This window comes from Protobothrops mucrosquamatus, unplaced genomic scaffold, assembly GCF_001527695.2.
Source record: "Protobothrops mucrosquamatus isolate PMUCROS unplaced genomic scaffold, P.Mucros_1.0 scaffold100, whole genome shotgun sequence".
Lineage (NCBI taxonomy): Eukaryota > Metazoa > Chordata > Lepidosauria > Squamata > Viperidae > Protobothrops > Protobothrops mucrosquamatus.
In genome coordinates this window covers 321,611-333,973 of record NW_015386473.1, presented here as the reverse complement: position 1 = coordinate 333,973, position 12,363 = coordinate 321,611, and the positions used below count along the sequence as shown (strand labels likewise).

At 37.7% G+C, this 12,363-nt stretch overlaps 1 protein-coding gene across 1 annotated transcript; it reads right to left on the bottom strand.

Moving 5' to 3' along the window:
* Positions 1 to 309: 309 nt before the first annotated feature.
* PIM1 (Pim-1 proto-oncogene, serine/threonine kinase) lies at positions 310 to 4,689 on the bottom strand. Its single transcript, XM_015812598.1, has 6 exons — positions 4,608 to 4,689; positions 4,261 to 4,367; positions 4,040 to 4,090; positions 3,528 to 3,894; positions 1,914 to 2,090; positions 310 to 1,518 (listed from the first exon to the last, which is right to left on the bottom strand). The coding sequence occupies exons 1-6, from the start codon at positions 4,687 to 4,689 to the stop codon at positions 1,361 to 1,363; spliced, it is 942 nt and encodes a 313-aa protein (XP_015668084.1). The 3' UTR covers positions 310 to 1,360.
* Between the last annotated feature and the right edge of the window lie 7,674 nt (positions 4,690 to 12,363).

The window sequence follows — 12,363 nt, the reverse complement described above, 5'->3', positions numbered from 1 at the left end:
AGAACTTTAGATTAGATATCAGGTTTGATTTCATGTATAGTGTGAGATATTGCAATAGAAATTAAATATTGTAGCCAAGACAATTTATATCTGAAATATAATCATAGGCAAACATTGTTTTTTGCTGAGTTTATAGGCAGAGGAATGACAGTGATTTACTGTACTGTACAGTTAGTGTTTTTAAACAACTGAATGTGAGACATATGACCATTAAATATCCAGTAGACTGATTAAATCAAGTGATTCAATTTTTATTTAAAACAGCATGTATTAAAAAAATAGCATTTCTGAATTCCCTGTACAGTATTAGCTATTTAAAAAAAAACAGCAGACTACACACCAAAATACTTAAACAAGTTTGACAGTGTTGAAGTCCAGGGCATCTTGCTCCCTTTCAAAGTACAGCACTATATACACATGCTATCTATACATATCCTCCCCATCAACACTAGTAAAAACAAGTCTCAAATATGTGGAGAGGCTGAACAGCAACAGTTGGAAATATTTACAGGTGATGGGGAAGGGCAGTCAGCTGTTCCATACAGAAGCAAGATACCAAACAAAAAGGCAGAAGATAACCAAAGAAGGATTTGAGAATATGAAAAAGTAGGAACAACATAGCAGAACAGGTCAACAGCTATAGCAGTGAGGTGTATGCCAAGAATTCGCATGATTTATAAATAAAATAAATAAAATCCTGCCAGTTAGGATATTCAATTTTTAAAACCCTAGAAATAAATTAAAAAACACTGAAGTAAAAATATTATAACTACAATCTTCTGTACACCAATTTTTGTTCTTGTATTCTGTACAAATTTACAGTTGCATTGTTTGTGCACTACTAGAGGATGCCTTCATGTTCAAAAGGCAGCAAAAGCAAACACAAGAGTTTATGCTGGACAGCAATTAGGGTTGCTAATATTATCTCCCTCATTCTGAAGTAGTTCTTTTGAAACTGAAATAAATTATAAGACAGGTAAATCTGTGAGAAAGCAGCAGTGAAGAAATGTTCAAGTATTTCCCCCCAGCACAGCTCAGTTTGCAATTGAAGGCACTCAGAACATGGTAGTAGCAACACAGTGAAGGCAGGTAGCTGGTCCAAATCACTAACTCCTTCCCTTCTCTTGTACCAAACATCTCTAGTTCTTTGCATCACTCATTTCATATTCTAGGATTCAGCTTGTCCAATATTCATCTAGTGGTGAGAAGATTTATAAGTCAGGCTCCCAAACAGCAAGTCCACTCTCCTCCAAGAGATGGGTTTCTTCAGACTTAGAAAGTCATCAGGCAGCCTGTGTCTGGAAAAAGATGAGTCACATTTCTATAAAAGTCTTCACTCCACCAGATCAAATATGGCAGACTATTTGCTAGATTCTTGAATTAGACTGTGCAAGTGGATCTCAGCTGTTTCCTGAGGCAGGAGAACATCTTGCATCCAAGAATGATTTAGAAGATCTTCAAATGATGGCCTGTCAGAAGGCCTTAGAGCCAAACACCACTTAATGAGATGCTGACACTCTACAAAAGAAAGTACAAAATTAGCAAAGGTCCACTGATGAAGAACATCTACAAAGTGGAACATTATAAATGCTGCTGCAAAATCTCCATGGGTTATTTAATAAAATGAGATTGCTTTACACAGCTGAAACTGTTGAAGCCGAAACATCAATTCACCCATGCTTTATTACTTTGCCAAGGTTATATAAAATCAAAATTTCTTAGATTGGGTTTTCAGGAATGCTAGCTTCTAAGCCTTGGCTAAAAGCAGTCATCAAAAACTCAAATTCTAAGATGTTGCTTTATGTGATAGTGGAACTTGCATATTATTGCTTACTGCTTATCCAATATACTAAACAAGTTATTTGTGATCAGCATTCCAGGTAGAATTTCACTCACACCAAATAAACACTTACCTGAAGAAATCCTTTGACGAAAATAGACCTGGCCTTTTATAATCTCTTCATCATGCTCAAAAGGAATATCCCCACACACCATATCATAGAGTAATACCCCAAGTGACCAGACAGCAGCAGATCTGCCATGATATCTATGATATCTGATCCATTCTGGAGGACTGTAAACTCGAGTGCCTGAAAACAGATAGATCAAGAAAATTAAAGAAACTACAGAATTCAGAAACAAGTACTCTTAAATCTTATAGTTAGATGTATAGGTATAAATTTAGACAGTCTCCATGGACACTAATCAAAAGGCCCAGAAATTAAAAAAGATCTAATTTCCAACCATGAAAAGATTAGTATGTATTTCATCTTTAAGATATAGGCAAATGGTATAAAAGTTCCTTTTAAAGAAACTTAGACTGCAGCTTGTAAATGCAATGCCAGAAACCTCTTGTCTAAGATGTCTTTGTTGTAGTGCTTGATCTCTCCCTCCTCCCTCCCTCTCCTGGCAGGAAGCAAGGATACTGAGGTCAGAGCTGCTTGCCTGGTTTCCATCCACGTGATTGTTGTTTACAAACTTTAAGTTGTAAAAAGATACCTCATAATCCACAAGGGGGCACTAGAAGCTTGGGAAAGCGCCTGAAAGAAGGCAACAAACCCTTTCCTGGTTGTTAACCGTTAAATTAAAAACAAAACAAAAAATTCAAGGCAGCGCGTGCCATTTGGGAACCAAGACCAAAAAACACAAACAAGCTGCAAGCCAGCAGTGATTTTTGAAGTAAACGGCTCTTGAGTCTTTCATGAGTCTGTTAGCAACGCAAGCAGTTTGTTTTGTTTTATGGGAACGGTTTGAATGCACAAGCAGATCATATTTCTATTCTAATATTAATGCTTAAATCTCCATCACTACAAACTTGCTTTCAAAAGACATTTATTTGCATTTCTAGCCCTAAAGTGAGGTTATTTTAAAGTGATCACTCCTACTGTAGATTAAATTTCACAGCATTCAGCTTCCCTATTACAATGATTAATTTAGTGAGTCTGCAAATACAGCTTTTAACAGTAACCTTTTCCTCTAGGCTTCATACTCAGACATCACAGGAAAGGACAAAAATACAAAAACTTTTCTTCAGTCTTACTACACAGAAAAATTGCATGACGTCTACACTTTTATTTTGGACTTGTAATTAGTCTACCATTAAAATATAAAGACTATTGCAGGAATATTTTACATGCAGCTTAGCATATATCCATTATATCTAGCAGGTGAATTAGTAATCGTAACTTGAAAACAATCTGCAATAGATTTTTCCCGCCCAAGGCATTTCCTTTCCTATGGTCACATTTTTAAGTAAGGTTGTGAGCCCATTGGATTTACTAGAAAAACAATCTCATTAGCAGTAAAGGTTAGCCACAAACAGGCATTAGTTTTCTGGGCAAGAGCAATTTTATGTAGGGAATGGATTACGAGAATCAAATATATTTCAGAGGAAAGACAAATTGTTAAAATCACAGGAAGAACTTGTTCTATTGCCGTGAAGTTACCTAAAACACAACATAGGGAACAGTATGTTTCAGAAATGAAACTTCCTGGCTCAGTTTCGAATGAAAAGTAGGAACACTAACCATCAAAGTCTGTGTACACTGTGTCCTTGAGCAGTGCCCCAGATCCAAAGTCTATAAGTTTGAGCTCTCCATTGCTCAAGTCAATCAAGATATTCTCATCTTTGATATCCCGGTGCAGGACACCACAACTGTGGCAATGTCGAACTGCTTCCAACACCTGACGAAAAAAGCTACGGGCCAAATCCTCAGGAAGAGCACCTCGTTCTGTGATGAAGTCAAATAAATCTTGAACAGGATCTGGCCTTTCCAAAACCAAAATGAAACTGTCTGGTCTTTCAAACCAATCCAGCAGCCGGATCACCCCTTGAAATCCAGAGCCAACTTTTTTCAGGAGCAAAATCTCCATGGGTACCCTTGTTCCACCAGGCTGCAGAAAGAATGGGAAAAGGGGTGAGGAAAAAAAAATGATCGGTGAGCAAGAAAACAAGTTGAACCTCGACGTCCCATATTGACGGTGAAGATCTTTCTACAGTAAAGAACCCCAAAACATTCCTCCCTTCCCTGCAACTTACCAGTTCTCCCCATTCAGAAACCCGGTCCCGGGACACATGCTTGATGGCCACCTTCAAATACAAAGGGGGGGGGAGAGAAAATAAAAATTAATACAGATAGCAGCCAACGCTAAAGAAAGCAGAATAGACGCGTGTGCTGGGGAGGCGGGAAGGGCAAAAACAATAGGGAATGATGGAGGCTGCGAGAGAGGGCACAACTCTACTAGAAACCCATCACTCACCGGAGCTCCATCTGCCAGCCTGGTGCCTGAGTAGACAGAACCAAAGCCTCCACTGCCGAGCAGGGGGCCCACTTGATACAGCTTCTCCAGGGATTCCTTTTCCTTTCCTACAAATAGGAGGAAGGAAAGATCGTTTAAACCCCGTCAGACGTTTCCTTGCCCCTCTCTCAAAACAAAACAAAGCAAAAAAAAACCCAAAAAAAACCAGCCAACCCCAATCCAGCCACTGCCTCATTAAACCAAGGTGCTTCCAGGTCATCCATCCATCCATCGAGCATTCCCGGCTGGTGGTTCTAGCCTCCCGCCACCCACATTCCCCTCTTCCGTTCCGTCCTCTTTCAGCTGACCTGGCAGCGGCTTGACGGGGTGCAGATCCCCGCCGGGCGTCGAGCATAGGTGGGCCAGTGAATTGATCTTGGAGAGCAACATCCCCGCCCCGTCCGCGTGTTCCAGGCAGGCCGGGGCTGGCAGCAGCGGCGGCAATGTCTCGGAGGAGGAGGCGGCGGCAGCGGCGACGGCACAACTGCCGTCTCCTAGGCACGGGCGGGAGCTGCGGGCGGGGTCGTGCCGGGCCAGCCTGCTCCCTCCCGTGTGGCGCGGCGGCCCGGCTTCAGCCGCCTGTAGTAAAAGTGGGAGGGAGCAGAGTTGGGGTGGAGCCGGGGAGAGCCGGCGGGCAGGTCTCCAGTCTGGGAAGACTCCGCCCACTGGTGCTGCTTCGGCCAATCCCTGCTGCAGCTGGCAGCCCGCGCCGGGCCTCTTCGTCAGAATGGACTGCTGAGGAGGCTCGACGTGGCGGGAAGAAAACGGCGCCAAAGAAGGGGAGAAGGAGGTGGGCGGGGGGGGGGGAGAGGGCAAGAATGAGAAGCTGGAGACCGGGAGGAGGGGGCTGAGATCTTTGGCGGGAAAAGGGAGAAAGCAGCGGGGAGAGGGAGTCCTGGCATGATTGCTTTTTTTTTGGTTGTTGTTGTTATGTAAGGAAAATGCATTCACGATTGCCCGGTTTTTTTTGTCGCCATTGTGTCATTGCCGGAACATGAGGGATAACATTCAGTGGGTGCATATATCGTTCTCTTCGTCGCTGCTGCCTACCGTGCAGTCGTGTTTAGGCAGGGAGCTCCCTGCCACACATACGTATGGCGGGGAGCTCCCTGAAACGGCTGCAGATACACCCACGACGACTCGGCTTGAAGACTCCTAATGACTCATGGCTTCTGATGGGGGGAATCCTGTTCAGAACTTACAAGTGCAACAAACACTCTGCTTTCTTCGGAGTAAATGCCATTACGTGCAAGAAGCTTAAAAAAAATGATAAAGTGCCAATTAAATCGAACGCCAATCCTTTCCACCATAAGGGATCAAACCTGTCCAACAAGCTAGGGTGCTATTAGTTTATCCATCAAACTTAATAGGCATCTTGTCAGCCATTCGCACAAGATTTCGCTGGAGTCATTCTTTGTAGGAAAGTACAGAGATTGATTTAAAGGGAAATAGATTTAATAATGAAAACATAAAACAACCAGAACAAAACCACTATAAAATCCTAGATGCTTATGTGGCCGATTGGTTTCTAGTTGAACCAAGTCAGCAAAAGACTAAGCTTCCAGCACCAATTCTGTGATTCTACAAAAATAATAGTTGGCTGACTAATCTTGGTTATGAAAAGTCCTTCAATAACTTCTCAGGTACACAGGATAGTCTTCAAGCTCAGATGGTGTAGTTTTTTTAAAAAAAAAATAGTTCTAAATCATAACACAGATTTTTAAAAATAGAATGAATGTGATCAGCATCCAGTTGGGCCACGATTTTTGTTATGTGAATCTACACAATATCCAAAATACTGAATTTTTTTACATTAATGTGCTGCTACCTTTAGGTTCCAAGGGAGAGGTATAACTCTTTCCTTAGATAATGAGAATGCACATTGTCAACAGAAGCTCCTCTAATAACTACTTAGTTTTTAATTTTGGAGAACTAGTGTAACAACATTCCTAACTATTTACAAAAACTACATTGTGATGACTCTTTATTTGAACAAGTATAAATAAGCTCATAAATCCCAATATTCCACACAGTATACTACATTAATTTTAATTAGAATTTATTTGGGTACTATACAATATTTTGCAATTACAGCAATTTAACAAAGCCCCTTTAGTTGACTATTTTCATCAGCTAATACTGTTGCCAGTAAGTGGGTTTTTTGCAATTTTTGTCTTGTTCTTAGAGCAATATGGGCATTGTACAAAGATAAAAACCTGCAGACGTTAAAGGCAAGTTGTAAATTTAAGTTTGACATTGAGAGGAGTTTGCACAGATAATTTAAAAAGCTATTGTGCAAGATTTCATTTTCCAATGAAGTTGAAGAGGAACAGCTGTTTTAAAAACAAACATCACTACTTACTTGGAAGCCAATTATTACAGTAATCTGAAAGTGAAACTCTATAAATACTAGTGAAACTGACAGATTATTTTCATGTAAGAAATAAGGAGCACATCCCATGTTAAAGAAAAAAGAAAATGGGAGGGAAAGAGATTGATTTTGGGATTGCACTTCCAACAGTATTTAAACATGAATAAACCAGGTATAAAATGTTCTGAAGATAGAATTCTCCATTTATTAACTCATTTTGCTAAACTATATGAATGTGGAAGATGTGAGATTAGAATACTAATATTATGGTTTATTTGGTTTCATTTTCACAATCATTCTGTTTGTTGTAAAATTTGTATCTTGAAAAAAATCAAGGATAGCCCAGTATTTATGAAAAGAATGTACCTGACTGACAGTACAAATGACTATCTCAGATGGAGATATCATTTTGTTCATGAATAGGAATTTAGATGTTAGACATTTTGCACTTATGCTCACTGAAATATTTCTGGATGTAAATCCACCATCTAAAGAAGAAATGAAGAAGCTTCTTGGATGAGAAGCAAAACATTTTCAAGGAAAAAAAAACAAGAAAATCCAGTTGCCTTTTGAAAAACACCCTTGGGACAACCATGACCTGGATCCTGGAAGATTGAAAATCTCCATAGATTTCTAATCTTTAAATTCTGTGATTCCACTACTATTATGCTAATTTAGCCTTGCACAAAAGAGCTCAACATAGGTCCTTTCATCATATACACCATGTATTAGCCCAATATGGCAACAGTTTAGGTATCTTGAATTCTAATTTCCATTAGCATTATCAACCCTGGCCATTTGCAGAATTCCTGATTAGGAGTGATTGTGCTTAAGGGTCCAAAATGAATGTGCCTTTGGGCAAAAGAAAACTGAAAATCACATTTTATGCCTCTGCCATTTCAATTCCAGCTGCTATACCCAGTCTGTATGCAGTATAGCCGGTATTCTTAGTATTTCTTATGAACTTCAAAGAATTTCTAGCATATAATAGCTGTTGTGCTATGTTACTATGTTGGTGAGAGAGAACTACATCTTTATAGTCATTCAGCTCAATATTATTATTTGAAGACAATTAGGAATTGGCAGGGAATTATATCTAAAAATAGTCTTTTTAGAGAAATATTTTAAAATTATAATACAGATATATAGTAGAATGGGAAACTACCGGTAAGTACAAGCATGAAGCTGAATCTTCCTCCTGTTTTGTACAAATTCAAATAATGCTGTATTGGATACAACTCAGTCTTTAATGTAAGGTTATCTGCAAGTATGATGGCATTTTCTGATAACAATAAATGTCTTTGTCACCAGCATTAGGAAAATTTGCCATCTTTGGCTGAAGTCAGCCTCATTGGAATTCTTCTGCTAATCTTGTCATGACTTCATCTCTTCCTGAAAATCTGATCATGGAAAAATCTGGCAGATGAGCTTGTCTTAGTTAATTAAGTTTTACTCAGTAAAAGGAGGAATCCCTATGAGAATTCTTGACCACATTTTTTTTTTTACAAAAGTTGACTGATGAGATGTTTTCCAGAATTCCAAAGATAAGATAAACAATTTACCAGCACAGATTTCTAATGAGTCATTCTATTAACATTTATAGAATTTCAGATGCTAACATCCAAATTATTACAGATGAAACCCAGCATCCCTCTGTGTGTATGAGTAGGTGTGCAGTGTTATTTCTTTATAAAAATACAGGGTGTTTGCACCATTCCAAACATATTTTGAAGACTGATTAAATAGATTGTGTTTTACTAGAAATTCCAGTAGGGTGTTAGGTAGTAGGTGTGTGTGTGTGTGTGTATATAAATAATGGTGGGAACATCTAGAAAGGGAGCAACTGATCCCCTGAACTGATTCCCAAAGTCCCAGAAGTTTTGATTTAGCTCAAAGTAGCCCTCATTTTGCATAGGATTCAAATAATTCTATCCATTCAGACCTATTAGGGAAACATCAAAACCCAATTAATTATCACATATTGCTCCACTACCTAGTGTTCCAAGAACAAAATAGAAAGAGCAGCTGTAAAAACAACTCTTTCTATTACTGAATTCACTGTCAAGATTTAGCAGGATGGAACACACCTCTCAGACCCTGGCCCCAGTGGTCAAGCCACACCAATTTAGCCATGCCTAGCCAGTAGAGTAGGCCTAATGATGCCTTTGCAATATTTTTCTGGTGAAAGAATTCCAGGAAGTGCTGCGGGCAAGGCTCCAAGCTGTTTCTGAAGAAAGTGGGTGGTGACTTTTGACCTAGTTCATTAATTTAATTGTATTCTGCTGTAACCACTATTAAGGAGATTTGTTTGAGTACTGGCTTACTGGATTAAATGTGTCCAGAAAACAGGCCCATGCACATGTACACAAACATATTGGGCAGAAACAAAAAGCGTCTGAACGCTTTTCCAAATCAACATAGAAACTGATACTGATTGTGGCACTACAACATCAGTCACTATAATTATCCTATAAGATATTTAAGGGGAAAAAATGGAAAATGCTTCATAATAGGTAATATTTTCCTAATCCGCAACAGAATATACAGTATGTACACATATAATATGCACTTACAGGAAACAGATGCTTAATAAATTTGTATGTAACTGAATGAAAAAGTGTAATAAAGGTCTAAGACCTTTGGCTGAGAGAGAGAGAGAGAGAGAGAGAGAGAGAGGCAGGCAGACAGACAGACAGAGACAGACAGACACATTTAATACAATAGTGGTTCAGAATATAGTATAATCACAGGAATATGTGGTCTTATATTTATTTATACATTCAGTAAATTGCAAACATTTCATGTAGCATCTTATCTCTCTGTTTGTAAATAATAAATAATATCAAGAAAAAGCATTACATAGCCAATTTGTACAAAAGATTTAGGGGAATGTGGATAAAGATAAAACCTGGCAATACTTAGAACATTGAAAAAAAGAACTTGGACCATTAAAAAAGATTTTGGCTGCTTAGGAGCAACCTATTCAAACTAAGCAATCAAGACCAGAATTGAAAAATGATCAAATAATTCAAAATGCTGATTCTGCAAAGAAGCAGAAGATCATATATTCATCTCATGCAAGAAGATTGCATGAACTGATTGAAAATGAAAATATAATCACCAAACTGATTCATTGGAACATCTATAAAAATTATGTACTAGTAAAGTAAAATTGGTGGGAATACAGAGCTGAATAAATAATTGAAAATGAGCAGTTTAAAATTTTGTGGAATTTCCAAATACAGACTGATAATGTCTTGCCTCATAACACATCAGATACAAATGATTGAAAAGAAGAAAATGTGGATAATTGATATGGCAATACCAGGGGATAGTAGAATAGAAGACAAAGAATTGAAGAGGATCACAAACTAACAGAGCTGAAAATTGAAATAGATTATGGCATAAACCTGCTGCGCTAGTCCCAGTGGTTATTGGTACAGTGAATGCCATGTCAGAAGATCATAGATGACATTTAGAAAATCTGCACTTTGACAAAATTTCCATCAATCAATTGCAAAAAAGCCACACTGCTTGGATCTACTTATACTGTGTACAGCATACTAATAAATTACAACATCCTAGGTTCTTAAGAAAAACTTGATGTGTATAAAGGCCAACATTACTAAAGAACTGGCAACTGTGACTTCACATTGTTGTGAACAAATAATATCAAAATTGTAGGAGTAGGTAGAGGAGAAAAGTGATTTAGTTAATACCTTTTAATTCACAACTACTGAATTTAAATTTACTGATATTTTTCTTATTTCTCCTACATGAAAACTATGAAACAGCAAGAGTCTACTTTTATACTTTTTTTCAGAATGCATCTTTTAAAAAAAATTTGAAAGTTGAAAAAATGAACCTTCCATATTCTCAGCATTTGGCATTATAAAAACAGGTTACAGTTCTGTTTAGGTACACTGCCTGGTTTTCCTCAATTTCTATTATATTTTGCAGAAGAATTGTCTCCATCTTCTGTATGCAATATTTGTTTATTTTTTTATTTATTTATTCAATTTTTATCCCGCCCTTCTCCTTACCAGACTCAGGGCGGTATTTAATAGGCAATATTAATTCAAATGAAATAGTTCTTTTATGCAATTTGAAATGCAAGGAGGCTATTTCCTTCAGTTTAATAACATTCTAGTATAATCTTTCCAAACCTGAGGCTCTTCCTATGTGTGGGTTTATAAAACCCATAAATCAACATTATCTATGGCTATTCTTGAAGATTGTGGAAATATTGACTCCCAAACATTCAGAGGGCACTAGACTGGGAATGTTGTACTAAAAAAGCATAATTCTTCTACATTATCAATAATTTTAAAAAAACTTAAACCTTTAGGTATATCTGAAGTGGCAGACTCCATGATTCTATGTAAACATGCAGTTAATCCTTAAACTGCAGAATTGCTGTGAGGATATCAAGCATGCAAAGCAGACAAAGCAAAAGATATTAAAAATGCAGGATAAAAAAAATTATTGATAGAAACCCTGAGCAAGGAGGCTGACATGAAAAAAGTGAAAATTCTAGTAATTCATACATTGAACAGTTGCCCAGTATTTTATCTCCTTCCTTAGTTCATGCTTTGGGGAAACTGGTACTGTTTATAAGGCACAAATTGCACTATAACAATTCGCTGGCAGCCTTGGGCATGTCAAAATTCTCTCCCTAACTTGTAAGGGACAATTTTTCAATAATAATGTAAAAAGCGGTTAAAATAAATCAGTTGCCCAACAAATGATTAATTTGCAATTGTTTAATGGGAGAAAGGTACAAAACAGATGATTCAATCAGTACTGAATCCATGATAAGCATCTGTCCCTAGTGAAAAAAATAGCAGGAAGTCAGATTCAATCCATGGAAAACAAATTAAGCAAGGGTCACATTTTAAGCTATGACCCTATGCTGCTTGTAACTGAAGTAGCAATAGAATCTGGTAAGGGATGATAATTGGTGGATTAATGCTACTTCCACCTGGATATTTTAATTTAGAATGGCAAAATATTACCTTTGCTCGATGGAGTCTCTTCCTTTGACTTCATCATTCTTTTTCTCTTGCCATTTTCTATAAGTTTAATAATCTCTGTAAATAAATACATTTCCTGAGATAGGAACCTCTCCACTGTAAGATTGGGATCAATCGCAATTGTGGATTTTTATACTGCCTTTAGAAAGCAGCTCTGATTAATTCATACCATTCATTCAATCCTTTAAATTTTTGATTCTACTTGCATATAATCCCCATAATAACCCATGCCATGTGAATTACACCGTGTGTAGTACATGGTGAATATACAGAAGATTGTATTCTCATGTCAGGTTTCTTTTAAATCACTAAGGGTCACATTTGAGTCAGTATCTGTTGCCTGCGTGCAGACACTTAGCAAGTCCACTAAAATTATTCAAATTAAAAAGTAAAGTCATTGGAGAAGCATAAAGAGATGCAGATTATCTCTGTGCCCCATTTCTTAAACCAAATAGTTTAGTTTAGAATCTTAGCATTTTATATTCTTTTAGTAGTAGGAGAGTACAGCATACCAAAACTAAGAAGAACTGTTGGTAGGCCAAAGGGAATAGGCCCCAGGATTGGTCTAAAATAATTTAGCAGCTAATTAGACCCGTAAGATGGTATACCATTTCCACTGAAAATACACAAACTGACTGGGTTGGTAGTTGAGTGTTTTTC

Coding starts and splice junctions, on each gene's coding strand:
- PIM1 (XM_015812598.1), bottom strand. CDS start 4,689: ATGTTGCTCTCCAAGATCAATTCACTGGCCCACCTATGCTCGACGCCC. Junction 4,091..4,260: donor GGCTGGCAGATGGAGCTCCG/GTGAGTGATGGG, acceptor TTGTATTTGAAG/GTGGCCATCAAGCATGTGTC. Junction 3,895..4,039: donor TTTCTGAATGGGGAGAACTG/GTAAGTTGCAGG, acceptor TTCTTTCTGCAG/CCTGGTGGAACAAGGGTACC.